Source organism: Littorina saxatilis, linkage group LG3 (genome assembly GCF_037325665.1).
Source record: "Littorina saxatilis isolate snail1 linkage group LG3, US_GU_Lsax_2.0, whole genome shotgun sequence".
NCBI classification, from domain to species: domain Eukaryota; kingdom Metazoa; phylum Mollusca; class Gastropoda; order Littorinimorpha; family Littorinidae; genus Littorina; species Littorina saxatilis.
In genome coordinates, this window is record NC_090247.1 from 24,383,694 (window position 1) to 24,405,859 (window position 22,166).

Here is a 22,166-nt window from a genome sequence, read left to right on the forward strand (position 1 = left end):
AATGACCAAAGCACAGCCCCCCCCCCCCCCCCTTATCTTCAGCCTTCCATACCACTCTGGCACCTAGCAATTGACCCTTTCGCTCGTGAAACAAAAAGTCATATCTGCTTTTCAAGTCTAACCTCGACAGCCCGTCTTCTGTGATACCCACCCCCCCCCCCCCCCCTCCCTGCACTTAGCCGCAGTTGTCTGAAATAAGCTAGTACCTAATATAAATTTGTCTCATGTATAAATGCCCCCCCCCCCCTCCCCTCAAATATCAAAAGTATTTGCCTCAAATATCCCAGGTAATTGTCCGTAACTTCAAATCAGCCATTCCACCATAGAGCGTGTGCCTTAATGCCAGGCAACAGTCCACCACAGAAGAGAACAGCCTGACGCAGATGTCAAAAATGGCTTCAGGTTTGCTCCACACACCGCTTTCTTTCTTACTTCAGTGTACCAAGTGAATCATTTCTTTTTGTTTTCTCACATCAGTGTTTAAAGGAAATCACTTGTTCTGTTAACTTCCACCAGCAAAACTTCTTACACGTAGCATGACGCTGTCTCAGGTAAAATGACTTGACATCACGCCATTGACGTCATTTCACATCGACTGGAAATCACCAGACACTGCTGTTTTACATTAGGTTTTGTCACAGTACAGACCTCAGTTACTCCAGCACCACACGCCGACAAGGACTGCATGTAGTTGTGATATAGACCGACACACTCTCACATGGTATCCTTGTCTCAAACCAGCCAACAGTAACTGTTCAGTGAGTGTCTGACATCATCCAATCGTATCAAAGATTATTACTGGATCAACCAATCATGGCCGCCTAATCAGAAACTGTCAAAAAGTCATCAGTTCCACACGGGCTATTTGTGTCCCATGTCAATTTCAAAAGATCACAAACAAGCTTTTCAAAATCAGCCGTTGGTCTCTTCACACAATCAGTCGCTGGTCTAACACGAGCCAGCCCCACCTCCCCCTGCCGCGCCCCCTCTCTGTCCCCACCACTCCCTTCACACGTGGCATTCAGTTAGAACTTACTAACCGCAGCCCGTTGTGTTCTCAGGGCAATGCGTGCCCCCTTTCCAAATCCGGCTTATTTCCTGATTCCAGTCAATGGGACTGACACAGCTCCCAATGGTCTCAATTGGGCCAGAAGTTGGGTGTTTTTTTTACCAGCATCCTCCTGTCTCCAATTGAAGAAGAGCAGCGTTCACACAGCATTTTGCTGTCTAGCTCTCAGCTTGTCCATCTCTTGACGTTGAGCCACGCGCTGTCTCACAACAACAACAACTCCTTTCTCACAATATCAGCTTGTCTCGCAATGAGTCCAAACTCATCACAGCCTGTTGACGTCAACACTCCGACCCGCCTCCACCCCTCCCACCGCCCCTTCCACCGCTCCGACAGACACCCCTCCTGGGAACGCTCCTCCTCTCGCCCCCGCCCTCGTCCCTTCTCTCGCCTCCGCTCCCTCTCTAGGCCCCGCCCCATCTCTTGGACCCGCCCCCTCTCTCGTCCCCGCTCCCTGTCTCAGCCCCGCCCCTTCCCTAAGCCCCGCCCCCACGAAAGAGCTCCTCCTGGCGGCGTGTTCCAGAGTGACAACACTGCAGTTGTCGTCCGAGGTGAGGGCGGACTCGCCGTGCCCGCTGTCCAGGGAGATGTTGGGAAGCCACACCGTCTTGCGGGCCACTGGCGACCCGTCCTCCGAGCTGACCGATTGGCGCGACGAGCTGAAGTTGTCGTAACCCCTGAAGGCCCGCACCGACATGGAGTTGGCTAGCAGGAAGTCCCACACCGAGGTCTGGTTCTTCCCCGAGATGCGGACCTGTCGTTTCCTGCAACACATATGGGGAGTAAAGGAGTTAATAGAGAGAGAGAGAGAGAGAGAGAGAGAGAGAGAGAGAGAGAGAGAGAGAGAGAGAGAAAAGAGAGAGAGAGAGAAAGAGAAGAGAGAGAGTGTGTCTCTGTGTGTGTGTGTATGTGTGTGTGTGTGTGTGTGTGTGTGTGTGTGTGTGTGTGTGTGTGTGAGAATAGCTAAAAATAGAAACAACAGGAGACATGATGGTTGAAGTTTCTTGACGTTGCCTAACTACGCTGATTTTGTGTAAAAGTAATGTACAAACAGCAATTTTCGTGTGCTTAAACCGTATTTTATTTCTGAAGCAAAGGCTTAAACGCTACATTGCAAAATAAGCTTCTTGAACAAGTACACTCGGCAGGGGAAACAACAACAACAACAACAACAACAACAACAACAACAACAACAACAACAACAACAGTCTCCTACCTGCCCCAGTAGAACATAAAGATGAAGACGGTAAGCAGCAATCCCACAATGCCCGCCATCATCCCACCAACAATGGCCGGCGTGACTGAAAACAACCAATGGAATCCAGTGTAAGTGATTGTGACTAAAAACAACCAATGGGATCCAGTGTAAGTGAGTGTGACTGACTGAAAGAACTAATGGAAGTGAGTGTGACTGAAAACAACCAATGGAGTCCAGTGTAAGTGAGTGTGACTGAAAACAACCAATGGAGTCCAGTGTAAGTGAGTGTATGTATGTATGTATGTATGTATGTATGTATGTATGTATGTATGTATGGGGCGATTTATATAGTGCTTGACGTTCTCTAAGCGCTTTACATATTAATTTCTGCCGTGTAAGATTTTTACTCAATATATCACGCATTCACATCGGCTAGTAAATCTCAAGCCAATTAAGGCGAATATTTACTTTTCACGGCCTATTATTCCAAGTCACACGGTTATTTGGTGGACATTTGTATCTATGCCTATACAATTTTGCCAGGAAAGACCCTTTTGTCAATCGTGGGATCTTTAACGTGCACACCCCAATGTAGTGTACACGAAGGGACCTCGGTTTTTCGTCTCATCCGAAAGACTAGCACTTGAACCCACCACCTAGGTTAGGAAAGGGGGGATAAAACTGCTAACGCCCTGACCCAGGGTCGAACTCGCAACCTCTCGCTTCCGAGGCAAGTGCGTTTACTACTCGGCCGCCCAGTCCTTGACTGAAAACAACCAATGGAATCCAGTGTAAGTGAGTCATGTGACTGAAAACAACCAATGGGATCCAGTGTAAGTGAGTGTGACTGAAAACAACCAATGGAATCCAGTGTAAGTGAGTGTGACTGAAAACAACCAATGGAGTCCAGTGTAAGTGAGTGTGACTGAAAACAACCAATGGAATCCAGTGTAAGTGAGTTTGTTGCTTAACGCCCAGTCCACCATGAAGGGTGATATCAGGGCGGAGCTGCTTTGACATTTAACGTGCGCCACACACAAGACAGAAGTCGCAGCACAGGCTTCATGTCTCACCCAGTCACATTATTCTGACACCGGACCAACCAGTCCTAGCACTAACCCCATAATGCCAGACGCCAGGCGGAGCAGCCATTAGATTGCCAATTTTAAAGTCTTAGGTATGACCCGGCCGGGGTGTAAGTGAGTGTGACTGAAAACAACCAATGGAATCCAGTGTAAGTGAGTGTGACTGAAAACAACCAATGGAATCCAGTGTAAGTGAGTGTGGCTGAAAACAACCAATGTAATTCAGTGTAAGTGATTGTGACTGAAAACAACCAATGGAATCCAGTGTAAGTGATTCATGTGACTGAAAATAACAAGTCCAGTCAAGTGTTAGGAAGTTGAGCAAATCTTGATCTCAAATCAAAGAACAGTAAAAGTGACAACTGTTCCCTACGCGTCCAATAAATGATGTAAATGTCCTTCTTTCCCAGTAACTTAGACATATTCTGCCCGTCACCTACCCAATTTTCCAAAGAAAAGTTATGTGATTCAAACACCTCACACACCTGAACACTCCCACAATGCTTACTGACCACGTGACTTATCCCACAATGCTAGCTGTGCCAGTGCTTTGGTCACAAGCAGCACTCCTAGCTGAACAACCACGTACTTTCCCGTTAAACGGACACTGGTGACCAGGGTCTCTGCACCAAGCCAACCTAGGTGCCACCCAACTTGTAGGGAACAAAATTAAGTCAGATTGGTTAAAATTACAACAAATATCAGAAGAAGAAAAAGTAGACTGCTAACGTTCCAAAAATATCAATGTCATCCATTCAGGTGGCACCCAGTTTCGCTACGTGCACCTGAGCCCAGCACACACTCACAGTCATCAGAGTCGGTGTCCGTGACCTGGCCGACCTTGACCTTCTGTGTCTTGTGCACGGTGTAGGGCAGCGTGGACGTTGTGTTGCTCGTGCTGCTGTTGCTACTGGTGACAGTAATGTTTGTCACGTTGATGGGGGGCCGAGTTGTCGTTGTGGATGTCGTGGTGGTGGTGGTTTCCTTTAGCGCTGTGAAACAGTCAAGACACAATATTTATCACAAAGCGACACTATCTCTCCTCACAGAGTGAAGCACTTTAAACGAGGTTCGTGCATACATAATGTTACCAAAATTGAATCGTACGTTGAAAAAAGATTTCCCTTGGTTTCTGTTTTTTTTGTAACTGTATGAATATCAAGAATATTATTAATAAGGGTAGTTTATCGAGAAACAGCCCGGGTACTCACGTATTACACAGAGGGTGGTAATGTCTGCGTTACTGTGTAGTGATCCCCTCCTCCGATGTAAAAAAAATTACATGTTTGCTTATGCCGCTATCGTTAATTAAGAATGTGTCTTGTCTTGTAACAAGCAGCCAGGGTACTCGACCAGGTATGTGATCTTACTTTAATAACCACCCCCCTCCTGTAACAAGCAGCCAGGGTACTCGACCAGGTATGACACAGAGGTGAGTGATCTTACTTTAATAACCACCCCCCTCCTGTAACAAGCAGCCAGGGTACTCGACCAGGTATGACACAGAGGTGAGTGATCTTACTTTAATAACCACCCCCCTCCTGTTACAAGCAGCCAGGGTACTCGACCAGGTATGACACAGAGGTGAGTGATCTTACTTTAATGACCACCCCCCTCCTGTAACAAGCAGCCAGGGTACTCGACCAGGTATGACACATAGGTGAGTGATCTTACTTTAATAACCACCCCCCTCCTGTTACAAGCAGCCAGGGTACTCGACCAGGTATGACACAGAGGTGAGTGATCTTACTTTAATAACCACCCCCCTCCTGTTACAAGCAGCCAGGGTACTCGACCAGGTATGACACAGAGGTGAGTGATCTTACTTTAATAACCACCCCCCTCCTGTTACAAGCAGCCAGGGTACTCGACCAGGTATGACACAGAGGTGAGTGATCTTACTTTAATGACCACCCCCCTCCTGTAACAAGCAGCCAGGGTACTCGACCAGGTATGACACAGAGGTGAGTGATCTTACTTTAATAACCACCCCCCTCCTGTAACAAGCAGCCAGGGTACTCGACCAGGTATGACACAGAGGTGAGTGATCTTACTTTAATAACCACCCCCCTCCTGTAACAAGCAGCCAGGGTACTCGACCAGGTATGACACAGAGGTGAGTGATCTTACTTTAATAACCACCCCCCTCCTGTAACAAGCAGCCAGGGTACTCGACCAGGTATGACACAGAGGTGAGTGATCTTACTTTAATAACCACCCCCCTCCTGTAACAAGCAGCCAGGGTACTCGACCAGGTATGACACAGAGGTGAGTGATCTTACTTTAATGACCACCCCCCTCCTGTAACAAGCAGCCAGGGTACTCGACCAGGTATGACACAGAGGTGAGTGATCTTACTTTAATAATCACCCCCCTCCTGTAACAAGCAGCCAGGGTACTCGACCAGGTATGACACAGAGGTGAGTGATCTTACTTTAATAACCACCCCCCTCCTGTAACAAGCAGCCAGGGTACTCGACCAGGTATGACACAGAGGTGAGTGATCTTACTTTAATAACCACCCCCCTCCTGTAACAAGCAGCCAGGGTACTCGACCAGGTATGACACAGAGGTGAGTGATCTTACTTTAATAACCACCCCCCTCCTGTAACAAGCAGCCAAGATACTCACGGACAATACAGCGGTACTTGATCTCGGTGTAGTGGGTGAACTCGGGGAAGTCTTTCTTGTTGCACGTGGGGCCCGTGGAGGCTAGGCGAGCCTGGGGCCGGCAGAAGTGCACGCTGTTACACTCAGTCGGCAGTTGGTTGCTCTGTGTCGCGATCACACAGTCGCCCTGAAAGACATCACAATGAGATTGTATTTCAACCACGTGCTTGGTTTGAGTACATTCAATACATTAAATCACAACAAAATACAATGTGCTCGCCAATTTGTTTTCATTTCATTTAACCATAGACCATTTATCCTGGACCGCCAACTAGCTCTCTCTCCGCTCTTTCTCTCTATTACGAGGTAGCGCCTCTCTAAGACAAGACACAAGCGAGTAAAATTTAATTCTCTTTTAGCTTTATACTCCGTTATCTGTTTTGTGTTGTTTGCATTGTAATAGTATTTTTGTCCTGATGTTAACTCACCCTCCACCCCCCCTCCCCCTTATTTCCCATAGTAAAGAAATGTATGTAATCACTTTGCACTTGTAGTATTTTATTATTATTATTATTATTATTATTATTATTATTATTATTATTATTATTATTATTACTATTTATTATTATTATTGTTGAATTGTTTCTTGTATTGTTTTTGCTCTCCCTCACCCCTCAACTCCCTTTTCTGTACATAGTCTGATTTCTTTTTGTTTTAGTTCCTTTTATTTGGTGTTGAATGAAATGTGTTTTTACTGTGTTTTTTAATTTTCCATGTACCCTCACGGGGTTTTATTGGAATAATAATAAAACTTGAAACTTGCCACTCGCATTTAGGAACCTACGCTTACATGGCCTTTCAGAAATCAGGGGGATGTCATATCCGGTGTCGATTGTAAACATGGACGAAGTTGCCAAGGTAAGTTCTGAAAATGCTAAAATAAACTCAGCAAAAGTGCATATGGAACATGTTTTTCGATAAGTTTTGTTAAGTTTAGTTTGGAGTTTTGGAAAATCCAGTTCATTGTCACCTCCCATTGTCACAAATAACTGGAGCGTGCTTTCTTTTCACTGTCTTCGAATCGCTGGCCTTTCAAACCGGACGTCACGCACCCCTGAAAGTCGAGAGTCGTAACCTCGAAGGGTCACGTGACGAGTTGGCGGTCCAGGCTATTTGGTCTATGATTTAATCTATCATCCCCCATTCTGATAATCCTCGCTCCACGGCTATCGCCAGTTGTCTCTCTGACCGAACGCGAAAGTCCTACGCGAATCTATCAAAAGAAGAATACAGAGTGATCTCCCATAATGTTGTTCGCGAGATGAAAGTGATTGCAGATTGGCCGACTTCGACAGTGATCTCCGTTCTGTTCTTCACAGTTATGATAAAGACATCGTTTTAAGGTCAAAATAAGTCGAAATTATGGGACTGCTGCCGGAAGGAGACCGTAATATATGGTTGCATCACTGTCAAAAAAATCGTCTGCTCCAGCGAGGGCCGAAACCAAACGGTTGATTATCACGTGACACTTATGCCATATTTAGAGTTGTTTGCACAGTAAATACATCCGCGAAAAATAGCTCGCTTGAAACTGTCTAAAATAAAAATTCCTCTGTAATTCAAAAATTACAAAACACCATGAGAAATCATTATCGACGATCGCGAATCTGCTTACATCCATAACACATCACAAAAAGCTCTAAATATGTACAAAAATCGGTTTCCTTGGAAGGGAGAGAATGAGCCGAACTCATTTTGACCTGAGCTCAGGATGATCATCCCCATGCTGGGAAATTCGGGGCTCCCTCACAGTGGAAAGCTAGCAGCAACAAAGTCGCGCTACCCAGGTGTATGCGTGTTTAGGTAGGTGTAATCAGCCACCTGCACTTATGGTAGAATGACCGAGGCCTTTTACGTGCCACTGTGGTGACACGGGGATGGGACATGGATACCGTCTCTGAGTCTGCGCATAAAGTTGACCCGTGTCCATCCCTGCCGGGATTCGAACCTGCGACCTTAGGATGACAAGTCCAGTGCTTTACCAACTGAGCTACCCGCCCCCCCCCCCCCACACACACACACACACCCGCACACAAGCACGCATACACACTCAAACACACACCTCGGAGAAGGTGCAGCAATCTTCCCGGTACATTTCGTCATTGGTGGTCATCCCGGGGCAGTCGTTGTCCCGCCTCTTGGCCCCGTCCATCATGGAGACCAGCGCCACCTGGCGGCCTTGCGGGCAGTTGATGTCCAGAAAGTTGTGCGACGTCCCGTAACACGCGAATGCTCGCTTCTCCTCTCCTGCACACAGACAAAGGAACCCGCTTATAAGAAAGTCGTGCGGAAAATGTGTACCTTTCTTATATCCGAAGGTTTTGTTATAGGGAGACTTCGGATACCAAAAAATATGGTGTTTTTTTTATCCGAGGATCTTCCTTTTGCCATCAGATTTAGACAGTACGAGTTGCGTGCGGCGCAGAGAGAAAGAGAGAGAGAGAGAGAGAGAGAGAGAGAGAGAGAGAGAGAGAGAGAGAGAGAGAGAGAGAGAGAGAGAGAGAGAGAGAGAGAGAGAGAGAGAGAGAGAGAGAGAGAGAGAGAGAGAGAGAGAGAGAGAGAGAGAGAGAGAGAGAGAGAGAGAGAGAGAGAGAGAGAGAGAGAGAGAGAGAGAGAGAGAGAGAGAGAGAGAGAGAGAGAGAGAGAGAGAGAGAGAGAGAGAGAGAGAGAGAGAGAGAGAGAGAGAGAGAGAGAGAGAGAGAGAGAGAGAGAGAGAGAGAGAGAGAGAGAGAGAGAGAGAGAGAGAGAGAGAGAGAGAGAGAGAGAGAGAGAGAGAGAGAGAGAGAGAGAGAGAGAGAGAGAGAGAGAGACTCATACCAAACTAAGTAACCAATGTTAATAGCCTCTTTTTAACTGCATGGTGTTGAAAACCAGAACGAACGAAACATTCAGTGTATAGTCATCCCCTGCACCCCTTTCACCTGACGACCTGACCGCCAGGAGCAGACGACTGTGAGTGTGCTTGTCACCCAGGTGGCGCTAGCGCTGTGTCAATCAAGGCGCGACCTTCAGACCACCTGCCAAGGTGCTGTGGCGAGTGCCACTGCTGTCCTTCAAATGGTCAAAGTAAACATGTTGCGAGACACATTTATCTCCCTTTCAGAGATGTATCCCCCCCCCCCTCCCTATTTGAAATACGAATGCTGAACAGTCCAGAGGGTTTTAGCATTATTTTTGTTTTTAGCATCACTAGTTGAGGGTTTCAGCATCACCGGTTGAAGTTTTTTTTTAGCATCACTGGTTGGAGTTTTTAGCATTACTGGTTGAAGTGTTTAGACCTGGGGCTGCAGATCAAAGATACTGGTTCTGGTTTCGGTCACCACAGATCACTCGGTGTTAATGACGAAAGGAGAAGCAAAAATACGAGAGAAAGAAACAAGTCGCGTGAGGCGAAATTACTACATTTAGTCAAGCTGTCGAACTCACGGGATGAAACTGAACGCACTGTATTTTTTCCACCAAGACAGTACAGCTTCGTCAATCCCCGCGTGAAGGAAATCGCTCACCTCCCACGTGCAAAACGTAGTGATATTGACACGCCAGATTAGCGCGGTAGCGTATTGTGCTGAGCAGGAAAGCGCGCTTTTCTGTATTCTTGTTAACTTTCTGAGCTTGTTTTGAATACAACCTATCATATCTATTTTCGTTAATTGTGATCACATTTTAAAAGTAAACATGACATGTGTATTATATTTTTAGATTCAGAATGTGACGAAGAATACGATGCAATCAATTTTAAATCTGTTTGCGAAAAATCGATTTTAATGACAACTTTAATGAGCAAACTCATTAATTAATTTTTAAGCCTCCAAGCTGAAATGCTATACCAAAGTCCGGGCTTCGTCGAAGATTACTTGACCAAAATTTCAACCAATTTGGTTGAAAAATGAGAGCGTGACAGTGCCGCCTCAACTTTCACGAAAAGCCGGATATGACGTCATCAAAGACATTTATCAAAAAATTTAAAAAAGTCTGGAGATACCATACTCAGGATCTCTCATGTCAAGTTTCATGAAGATCGGTCCAGTAGTTTTCTCTGAATCGCTCTACACACACACACACACACACATACACCACGACCCTCGTCTCGATTCCCCCCTCTACGTTAAAACATTTAGTCAAAACTTGACAAAATGTAAAAAGAAAAACAGCAAAGAAAAAAAAGGAAAAAAAGAAAAGGAGAGAGATGTTATTCAAACAGAGCAAACCTTGCCGTTCAGAGTTAGCCAAAGGAGGGGAAATAAATTGAGTGAAGGGGTGGGATATTTGTCTTGTCTTGCCTTCGAGCATGGAAAATCAGCGGGGCCTTGACAGGATTCTGACCATTCTGATTCATCATCGCGCCACGCTATCGCTTTTAAGTCCCTCTCGGACCGGACGCTACAGTCCCACGCGAATCTATCAAAAGAAGAATACAGAGTTATCTCCCATATGTTGTTCGCTAGCAGTGTTCGCGAGACGAAAATGATTGCAGATTGGCCGACTTCGACAGTTATGATAAAGACATCGTTCTGAGGTCAAAATAAGTCGAAATTTTGGGGCAGCTGCTGGAAGGAGACCGTAATGTATGGTTACATCACTGTCAAAAAATCGTCTGCTCCAGCGACCGCCGAAACCAAACGGTGGATTATCACGTGACACTGTTGCCATATTTAGAGTTGTTTGCACAGTAAATACATCCGCGAAAAATAGCTCGCTTGAAACTGTCTAAAATAAAAATTCCTCTGTAATTCAAAAATTACAAAACACCATGAGAAATCATTATCGACGATCGCGAATCTGCTTATATCAATAACACATTACAAAAAGCTCTAAATATGTAAAAAATATCGGTTTCCTTGCAAGACAAACCGACAAGGAAACTCAAGGCATCCTGTCAGGGAGAGAATGAGCCGAACTCATTTTGACCTGAGTTCAGGATGGATTCTCACTCAAATGCTGGTGTAAGAAACGATAAGAAATACTTTGAGTAAATCAAAAATAAGTCTTTATTCCGGCTTCACAGAAAACAGGTCGAACGGTCGCAACAATTACAGGAAGGTTATATCGCGACGGGTTCAGGAACTTAACTTTGGTCCTTCAGGGAATGGCTTTTCTGTACTTTCCAAAACGTCTTCTCAATCTCCAGACACAAAGAACTAGATTAACCTGATTGCGAAATATACTGTTCAAAAAAAGAAACGCATAGTTGCTACTTGCCAAATTTGTTTTATTTTTCGAAAAAATTAACAGAAAATCCAATATTTAGATTATTTCTTTGAAATTTGGTATGGACACAGTTGAATGCACACACAGTTCATTTGCATCTTCAAATCAATCAGTCAATCAATACGATTGGGTGCCGAGGCTGTCAAGTCAGTAGGGGGTGTGACTGCCTTGAGCAGCAACAACTGCCCGGCACCTTCTGGGCATGGACTGGATCAGATGCCGGATATCTTGCTGTGGGATGGTGTCCCACTACTCCTGAAGTGCCTGCAATAGATCGCGGTGATTTGCCGGCGCTTCTTCTCGCCTGCGCACACGTCTGTCCAATTCATCCCAGAGGTGTTCTATTGGGTTCATGTCTGGCGACATGGATGGCCAGGGAAGCACCTGGACATGGTGGTCGGTGAGGAACTGGGTGGTGAGTCGTGCTGTGTGCGGGCGAGCGTTGTCCTGCTGGAATATGGCATCCTGGTCAGCCAGAAGAGGAAGGGCGTGTAGGCGCAGAATTTCCTCCACGTATCGCTGGGCAGTTATGCGCCCTTGGACGTGCACCAGGGTGCTCCTTCCAGCGGTATTGATCGCCCCCCACACCATGACGCCTCCACCACCATGAACGGGTGCCTCATCCACACAGTTGGGCGCGTAACGTTCGTTTACTCTCCGGTAGACCCTCCTCCGACCATCATGTCGCTGGAGCAGGAAGTAGGACTCGTCGCTGAACCACACGTGTCTCCAGTGATTCCGGACGGTCCAGCGAAGGTGCTGGTTGCCCCACTGCACTCGGTTCTGGCGATGGCGGCGGGTGAGGACAGCTCCTCTGTGAGGTCTGCGAGCTCTCAAACCAGCTTCATGCAGGCGGTTCCGCACGGTCTGGTCCGATAATCGGTGTGGCCCGGGGAGAGCCTGGACAGAAGATGAGGCCGACAGGAAACGATTCCGGAGGTGGCGGAGCCGTATGAAGCGGTCGTGAGCAGCAGTTGTCGCCCTTGGTCTTCCCGCTCGTGGCAAGTCAGCAACGGAGCCAGTGGCTTGAAACCTGACCCACAGTCTACTGATGGTGCTCTGGGACACGTGGAAGTGCCTGGCGATTGCACTTTGACTTTGGCCTGCTTGTAAACGACCCAATGCAATTTGGCGGTCTTCTCTGCTCAATCGGGCCATCTTTCGTCGCTGAATTGTCGTCTGATTTCTTTGTGGCGAACAATCCGCTTATATGGGTTTTGGAAGACATGGTGAGAGCTCAATATTCCCCGAGTTTCACGAGATTACACTGAAGCATGACGAGTGGTCATGCCAAATGAGCAATTTTGACATTGTAGCCACTGATAACGCATGCGTCACGTGCAGAGCTCACTTGTGGCAATGGACGAAAGGTCGACGACCAGATAAACATTTTCTGCAGTTTGGTGGATATCCTTGTAGCCATATAACTAAATTAACCAAATATTACAAGCTATGCGTTTCTTTTTTTGAACAGTATACATCAAACTTCCCCCCTACAATCCCCCTAAGAAAAACAACTAAAAACACAAGGAGAAGAAGAAAAACAAAGACTGTAGCAAAAGTATTTCACTCATGAAAAGAATCAGCAAGCTCATTAAAAAATGTCAATACAGGTTTTGAATAGCACAAAACATTTTTTTAATTTTTATTTTTTTTATCATGAACGAAATCTACGCAGCCGGTTGATACAAAATTGCAAGCTGGGAATTCTATTTTTCGTGTGCGTTCGTGTGGTTAGACGCGTCACTTACAGTTCTGCCCAAAAGCGAAAAGGCTAAAAAGAAATAGAAAGGAAACAACAGCAGAAAGGATAATCAAACAAAAACAGGCCCATACTTTCGCCGGCCACTCATTATGCACACTCTCAATATCGCAACACCCACTATCTCCCGGTAGACCGCATCTCAGACCAAAAACACTATTCTGTCTCTCAGAGCAAACACACCATTCCGTGTCTCACAACAACAAAACAATTCCAGTATACTGCGTATAACAGCAAAAACTCTTCCAGTATGCTGTGTCGCTGAGTAAAAACACTTCCAATATACCGTGTCTCACAACAAACAAAAAACAACAACAAAACCCGATTCCAAAACACAGTGTCTCAAAGCAACAATATTATACCATTGCAAAAGGTCCCCTCTCACTGCAACATACTAGGCAACGAAGCCGCAGATACTCTGGCAAAGGAGGGCACTACGAAGGACCAGAATGACAGATCAACCACCTTCAAAGAAGCCAAGACCATCATAACGGCCAAACAACACAAAAAGTGGTTGCAGCAGCACCCACACTACACTGAACAAAAACGACGCCTTTCACCTGCCCACAAGGTCTGAGCAGGTCCTCATATTCAGGCTGCGGACAGGCCACAACCGAATGAACCACCACCTTTTCACCAAGTTCAGAATTGGCCAGTCAGACCAGTGCCCTTGTCAACCAGGCAGCATGACAACGGAACACCTGCTGCAGACTTGCCCACTACACGATGGCCTCAGGAGCCAGATCTGGGCGGAGGCGACCACGGTGCAAGGGAAGCTCTGTGGCAGGACAACCTACAGCGCACGGCAACATTTGCGCGGAGAACCGGGGTTTCCATCTGAGTGATCGACAAGAAGAAGAAGAAGATACCATTGCAAAAGACTTTGTCCCACGGCAAAAACACTATTCCAAGAAAGTGTGTCTCACAGAAAAAACACTCTTCTGCACACAATCTCGGACTCATTGTTTCTGATTCTTTCTTTATTTATTTGGTGTTTAACGTCGTTTTCAACCGTTCAATGTTATATTGCGACGGATTGTTTCTGATGTCATATCTCTTGACAAGCATGTGACAAAGTTAACGTATGTAAATTAATCTGCATTCCTGGAAAATTGTCGCATCAGTTCCACTCGAAATTGCCTTACAGTTGAAGCTACAAAAAGACCAACAATGATGTACCTTTGTTTTATTCAAACTTGCTTACTGCAATATATGCTCTTTAGTCTGAATGCCCTGTGGACATCATCAACTATACCCCGTGTGTCGCTGTGAAGAAGCTACCTCATTGTGTGTTGTTTGCACGCTGTGCTGAGAGGGGAGAGGGTCTGTGTGACAATGGCTGCTGGCGACTTTCTCCCGTCTGTGGCGGCTCGGCGCCACTTGGGCAACATTCCTTCTGTGCTTGCTCTGTCCTTGTCCTGGTCAGGCGTCGTGACCCGCAGGTTAGAACAAACATCGTCCTCTGGCCTTCTTTGTCAGCCCTCTAGCTATGATTGGGGGGGGGGGGGGGGGGAGACGGAATTAGGGTTGGACAGAGAGGCAAATGGGAATATTCTTGCCATGGTGAAAGAATTCGTATTTGTGCTTTCAGTATCTTTCAGGTATAGTCACTCCTGAGAACAATGAAAAAGTCAGCCACGTACCGCTACTGGACAATAACAACTGTGTGCTCTTTGTTACTTTTCGAAATAACATCAAACACACCTTTGTGGACGATGTCAAATGGGCGGCCATAAGCAAGCAAAGAGGCAGAACGGTTGAGAAACATGTAATGCCAATGTTGCGCATTTCAGGATTTGCTTATGTCTAGTCAGGAACACTTTCTATGGTAATCCAGTATTCCTAGGCCTACTAAACAATGACGGTGAGTCAATGCAGAACAATCGAGAGATTGAAAGCCGCGTTCTGCACACTTGACTATTGTTAAATTGTTAGCAAACAACAATGAGCACACAACTGGCAGGTTTTTCCTTTACCAGAGACTCCATGGAAATATCATGGCTTTCGAGGGCAAGATTCCATGCTATCATAATTCCACTGTTGTTCCACAAAACACGAAGCATAACAAGCCAGCGGTTGATTTGGATGTTTACATCTTGCTTTTTTCAAAATGCTGTTTGCCCTCAGTGTGAGCCAAATTCCCCGCTGCGTAACATGGGCCGACAGAAACGCGGCACCTGACTTGCGACAAACATGGCGAAGCCTGCCCTCGTTGTTTTTAGGAGAAGCATTTTATTCCCTTGTTATGTATAAATTTACCCCCCCCCCCCCCCCCCAAAAAAAAAAAAAAAAAAAACCCCAAAAAACCCAACAACAACAAGACACACACAAAACAACGCTCACTAAATAAACCAACCAAAATAAAACATTTTTTTTAAACACAACAGCAACAGCGCCAGAATTAAAAGTGCATTGCAAGAAGAAAGAACGAAGAACACCTAGTACCTGGAAGAAGAGCCACAATACAAAAAAAACAAGAAATTCCTCCGAGGTAGGAAAAACACCCCCGTTGGTCAAAGGGAAATAACCATTCTCACTGCCACCAACTGAGAAGGTTATTTCCCTTTGACCATTAATATGTCCCTCTATAAGTCCTTGTAGAATCTTAATCCACCAATAACTCCCTAACCGTGTGTTTGACTGGTCCCAATTTTTGTAAGGACCGTCTCAGGAATGTATAGAACCTGTTCACCAAGTTTGGTGACGATCGGTCCGTTCATTCTTGAGATCTATATGCGAACACAAACAAACAAACAAACAAACAAACAAACAAACAAACACATCGACCGAATCCTATACACACCCCTATACCGGGGGTGTAAACATCAGCAGGCAACAAGGGATCGTGGGGCAGGACACCACTTCCAGTATCAACAGACACACTACGGCCATGAACCTCAAGTATATTATTTTTGAGTAAGAACAATTAGGATCACAGCTGGTTTACAAACAATCATCAACTCAGTTGTGTGTCGCGTCAACGATTGTCACCAATATTACAAGTGGAAAGCAGCGACCAAGGGAAGCCACTCCCTTCCTGTAACCATGCGATTTCTTGTCACTCGTGGACCGGACTGTGTTAACAGTGCACGACTTTTGACGGGATCGGGAGCTTACAAGTACGTGCCACACTTGTCAAACACCTCAAGGCTGATGTCGTGTTGTTGCAAATCGCTTCTTTTTTCTGTGTGCTCAACGGTAAAGAAAAACAAACACAAGTAATTGTCTGTTAATCTCTCCCTTTTCAACCACAATAACGCTAACACTCGGTGACAAATTGTGCGCCTGGTCAGATCAAGCTGTCTGTGGCGAACGACTGACCAGTTCTGGTGTTCTGTTAAACGAGTTCTGGTGCCGTGTTGACCGAGTCTAGTGCCTGATTAGCATACTGCTGACTCCTGTGCAGCACAACGGGGTAACGTCATCTCCTGGCCGGAAGCTTATACTCAGGCAGAGTTGCGGGCCCTGTCACGTCATGCCGCCATGCGCAGTTAGAGTTTGGGAGGAACATGTACGTGAAGCCTGAGTGAGGTAGAGTTTGGCCGAGAATGGACTGGAAGCCTGGCCAAACACGCAGTAAGGCAGGGTTGACGTGGCGAGGTGTACACAACGTATCTACCGGCATTGCATACACTCGCTGTATTGACTGGTAACGGTAAGGCCGGGTTGACGTGGCGAGGATAACACAGCGTATCTACCGACATTGCATACACTCGCTGTATTGACTGGTAACGGTAAGGCCGGGTTGACGTGGTGAGGATAACACAGCGTATCTACCGGCATTGTATACACTCGCTGTATTGTCTGGTAACGGTAAGGCCGGGTTGGCGTGGCGAGGATAACACAGCGTATCTACCGGCATTGCATACACTCGCTGTATTGACTGGTAACGGTAAGGCCAGGTTGACGTGGCGAGGATAACACAGCGTATCTACCGACATTGCATACACTCGCTGTATTGACTGGTAACGGTAAGGCCGGGTTGACGTGGTGAGGATAACACAGCGTATCTACCGGCATTGTATACACTCGCTGTATTGACTGAGGTATTGGGACAAGACACAAATCATTTCCAGTTTTTCGTTTACTGACCGAAGTCAAAGTGAAAAGAAATGTTGTACACGTTGAGAAAAACACGGTCCGTGGCAGTAATGACAAGGTGAAGCAGGCCATGCTTACAACCAGACTTTACTCTTCTGCCATCGTTTTGTCCATTCAGGGGGACAGGCAGCGATCTGATAAAACTAGGGTCTTAATAAACGAGGGTCTAACTTAACGAGGGTCTGTCGTAACGAGGGGCAGACGTAATGTGGGTCTGACGTAACGATGGTCTGACGTAACGATGGTGTAGCATAACGATAGTTTGACGAAACGAGGGTCTGACGTAATTATGGTCCGACGTAACGAATACGAATAAGAATAAGAATACTTTATTATCTCATAGAGAAATTCAGGCGTGATACATAACAATAATACAAACAGGACATTGTTTTTACATAAGACATATAGCACTATATAACAGGGCAGGTTATAAACACACCTTCCACATACCTCTCTGGCCATTCCTTGCATTGTGCTTACGCATTCAGTCATGAACACATCCATGTCTCACTTACACATCGCACACATGGACATTCTTATACGCTCAACTTACCCATTCACACATGGACATTCGACCACGCTCCACTTACACATTCTTATACGCTCCACTTACACATTCACACATGGGCATTCTTATATGCTCCACTTACACATTCCCACATGGACATTCGACTACGCCCCCTTACACATTCCCACATGAACATCTTTAAAGCACTGCGCTTACATAATCTCGCACACCTACGCGTATAACGGACTATGGCTAAACATCATTGCAAAATAAAAAATCATAGCATACAATATATCACAGAGAAAATACGGACGTACATAAAACCAATACATACAAGTACATTACTACTGATTGCACTGGCAGAAGAGGGGCTGAGTCGGGTATGTGAATGTGTTAACATGTTGCCAAGGGTGATGGATTTGGGGATGAAGCTGTTTTGCAGCCTGAGTGTCCTAGCTTTGTGCGTGCTAAGTCTCCGGCCAGAGGGAAGGAGTTCATAGAGGTGGTATAGCATAACGATAGTTTGACGAAACGAGGGTCTGACGTAATTATGGTCTAGCGTAACGATAGTTTGACGTAACAGCGGTGTGGTGGCAGTTGGAGCACATCCCCAAGACTGGTAACTGATCTATCGAAGGGCTGTCCTGTGACGAAGTAGGATGACGGTACGGGTCGCACCATTGCACACCCAACAGGAAGCGACCCAGAAACTCACGAAAACTGTAACCCGCAGGCCCCGAAACCTTCATTTTCTACAAGAATCGTCAGTATTAAACATAGAGGTATACAAGATATGTAGAGCCTTCACAATGATCAAATTTAGAAGACCGATCAGTATTAAACATAGAGATGTAAGACACACAAAGCCTCCACAACTATCGCAGTCTGGGTACAGCAGGTGGCAGATAACTTGGTCGGAGTCGTCATCTTAGTCATACGTTAAGTGTATGAACATCATGTATTTATAACGTATGCACAGTACTGCCAACAAGACATTTCAACCCTGTAAACACATTCATTCCTAGGAACTTTGGGGATTTGTGTCTTTGGAGACTGCCGAGGAAAAATGGCTGTGAAAGCGGCTTTCCATATGACCATCCTAGTATACAATGGCTGTGAAAGCGGTTTTCCGTAGGACCATCCTAGTATACAATGGCTGTGAAAGCGGCTTTCCATATGACCATCCTAGTATACAATGGCTGTGAAAGCGGCTTTCCATATGACCATCCTTGGCATACAATGGCTGTGAAAGCGGCTTTCTGTATGACCATCCTAGTATACATTGGCTGTGAAAGCGGCTTTCCGTATGACCATCCTTGGCATACAATGGCTGTGAAAGCGGCTTTCCGTATGACCATCCTAGTATACAATGGCTGTGAAAGCGGCTTTCCGTATGACCATCCTTGGCATACAATGGCTGTGAAAGCGGCTTTCCGTATGACCATCCTAGTATACAATGGCTGTGAAAGCGGCTTTCCATATGACCATCCTAGTATACAATGGCTGTGAAAGCGGCTTTCCATATGACCATCCTAGTATACAATGGCTGTGAAAGCGGCTTTCCATATGACCATCCTAGTATACAATGGCTGTGAAAGCGGCTTTCCATATGACCATCCTAGTATACAATGGCTGTGAAAGCGGCTTTCCATATGACCATCCTAGTATACAATGGCTGTGAAAGCGGCTTTCCATATGACCATCCTAGTATACAATGGCTGTGAAAGCGGCTTTCCATATGACCATCCTAGTATACAATGGCTGTGAAAGCGGCTTTCCGTATGACCATCCTTGGCATACAATGGCTATTTTCTTTGCAAGTAACTAGGACTTTAACGTCGTAAACACGCGCTTATTCAGTAACCGACATCAAGTCCAAAGCTACCCCTGCATGCACAACCCAAGTTCTAACTTACGTCTGCTTAGTGCCTCCCCCCCTCCCCCCCTCCCACCCCATCTTCCTTCTGTTATATTGTGCCGCACAAAGACGTCATGTGATGAATGAGATGAGCATCGGATGACTCATCGCTTTTATACTCTTGTTTTCAGTGAAAATGATATTTAATCAAGCAGATAACTGGTTTTTGTTTTGTGTGTGTGCCTACAAACTCCCGACTGTAAAGAAGAAATGGCCGCCCGCCTTTCTTGCTCTTTTTCGTCGTTACAAATGAAAGGTACTGAACACAAGTAATGTTAAATTCAATAAAGGATGGAATCCAATTTTAAGACACAAACACGAACCACAAACCCTACAGTAGGGGAACGGCTGAAAACTTATTTTTGAATCGTCCCTGTTTTTCCCTTGCATTTTCTCCTTGCATTTTCTCACGAAGAAAAGATTGAAAAGAAGAGTAAATAAAAGATCGCTCTCAGCCTGTGGATGCAGCCAGCGGCATTGAAGCAGCGCCTTTGAAAAACACTTACAGGGTGTCGATGGAAATACAGGGTTGAGGGGGGAGAGGGTGCATGGAGCGTGTTTACCAAGGGAAAGGGATTCAGCGGGCGACGCGACATGCGACGCACGGTACACGGTTACTGCCTGTTGTGAAGCAAGATAGGAGCTAAGAAACCAAGAAGGAAGATGGAAAAATACACTGTTGAATTACATATGGAAGAATTCACACACACACACACACACACACACACACACACACACACACACACACACACACACACACACACACACACACACACACACACACACACACACAAAGTATGGTAGTCGTATACGTGAAAAAAATATCAAAGCCCCACACCGAAGACTTTCTATATATATATGCAGAAAGACGGACAGATCTACAGGCACCGACAGACAGTCGCACAGTAAAATATATTAAATTAGAAAGGGAAGTAAAACCCGTCTTACACTTTGGCAATGAACAAGACTGAGATTCAGACACTATACTGACGTATAAGGATGAAAACTTCACAAAACATATGTCACTTCTCGCTGCTATCTCTGATGCCATCTGCCCTAAGACGCACATGTCAGTGGCAGTAACAGCTGTCACGTTTCTTCAGCAAAGAACAACAAGCTTGTGTTACCATTTTTGTCCAAGGCCGGGATACCGTTGTGTTTGCAGACATTCACTGAGCATCTTGTATCATTCTTACCGTGGTTAAGCGTCTTTCAATCACTTTTGTCTATGTACAATAGTTTCACAACAACAACAGACCCACATATGTTATAGAACGATAACAAGCAAAATGCTTAGGCCAACAAAATAGTTGTATGTTGCTGGTAACATGGCTACAAAAAATAGGGTAGGTAGGTAGGGATTTTTTTGTTTTTTTGGGTTTTTGGTCAGGGTAGAAAATAGCTTTACAGTGACGCAAAGAGACTGGACTTACTACACAAAGAGAAAGACAACACATTACAAAACAAATGAGACAAAAGGGATGCGGGGTTATCCCCCTTGTGTCGTCTGCCGTCTGTTACTTTTTTTTTTTTTTTTTTTTAATTTTTTTTTACAAATGCAATAAAAAAGTCTAGGGTCGGCGGGAAAAAAACTAGGTAGGATCGGGTGACCAGAAACATACATATTTTTTTGGTGGCCTTATGGACACGTTCTCACGGCGTTCTACACATTATTCTTACCTTCTCCGTCCTCGTCACACACGGCAATATGCAGGACTGTGTGCAGAACCAGCAGCAGTAGCAGAGGACACAGTGATGGAGACATCTTTCTTTTCTGTTCGCTCACCCCACCTCACTGTCACGTCCCCGCTGTTACGTCCCGTTTCTTCACTGTACAGACCTCACTCCTCTGGACTCCGGTAAAAAGACACAGCTCTTGCCACCTCTAGTCTTCTGAGGGTGGAGCTGGATATCGGTGGTTTGCTGAATGTCGCGACACGTTTATTTTCTTACACGATATCACACAATGTCACACACGTTGAAATCTCTGCCTCACAGGAACTGTGATGATCTGATGTCGAGTCTTGTTTCAAACTAACCCCACATTTCTGTCAACTGTTCAAGACGAATCCGTTATATGCCGCCACATTGCTAAACTGAAGCAGTCGATACATTTCTTCACCGAAAAACACCTGAAGAATTAATCGTCAACTGACCTAAGATTCTTCTTCACTAAATCTCTGATCACTCATAGTCTGTAGTCTCGGTCAGATTGTGTGATTACACGTAGCGACTGGTGTCGGTCACTGAGAAGCTGAATAACCTTGAACGGAGAGAACTTGGCAACGAGCAGTAGCAACTTTGGCAGTGAGCAGCCAGGCGACGACTGGTGGCGGTGTCGCTGTCCTGTCCTCAGCCAATCAGACACAACCTTGCCAAGCTCCCCGCCAGGGATGGGACCAGTCACGTGATTCGAGTGTCGCACAGAAGGAAGGGGGGACGAAAGGGGAAGAGCTGCTTGATAGAAAACCTGGCATGTAAGAACTGAAAGCGGCACAGTTACCGATTGAAAACGAAAAGAAGGAAATTCAAGTGTTGTGGCAAAACTTTGCTCTGCCAAACACAACGCAGTAGTTTGACCTGGAACGACCCTGACGTCACGGGACACTTAGCTCAGTGCGACGTTCCGTTCAGGCATCTTTAGGGC

General features: G+C 45.8%; 1 protein-coding gene across 1 annotated transcript; it reads right to left on the reverse strand.

The window, feature by feature from the left end:
- Positions 1–216: 216 nt before the first annotated feature.
- On the reverse strand, positions 217–21,840 carry LOC138961941 (uncharacterized). Its single transcript, XM_070333625.1, has 6 exons — positions 21,200–21,840; positions 8,085–8,269; positions 5,984–6,149; positions 4,159–4,344; positions 2,286–2,370; positions 217–1,833 (listed from the first exon to the last, which is right to left on the reverse strand). Exons 1-6 carry the CDS (start codon positions 21,282–21,284, stop codon positions 1,335–1,337), a joined length of 1,206 nt encoding a protein of 401 aa, XP_070189726.1. The 5' UTR covers positions 21,285–21,840; the 3' UTR covers positions 217–1,334.
- Between the last annotated feature and the right edge of the window lie 326 nt (positions 21,841–22,166).

Excerpts from the sequence above, each read along its gene's own strand:
- LOC138961941 (XM_070333625.1), bottom strand. The coding sequence starts at position 21,284 with ATGTCTCCATCACTGTGTCCTCTGCTACTGCTGCTGGTTCTGCACACA. Across the intron at positions 4,345-5,983 it reads CAAGTACCGCTGTATTGTCC|CGCTAAAGGAAACCACCACC; the intron begins GTGAGTATCTTG and ends ACTGTTTCACAG. Across the intron at positions 1,834-2,285 it reads TTTATGTTCTACTGGGGCAG|GAAACGACAGGTCCGCATCT; the intron begins GTAGGAGACTGT and ends TATGTGTTGCAG.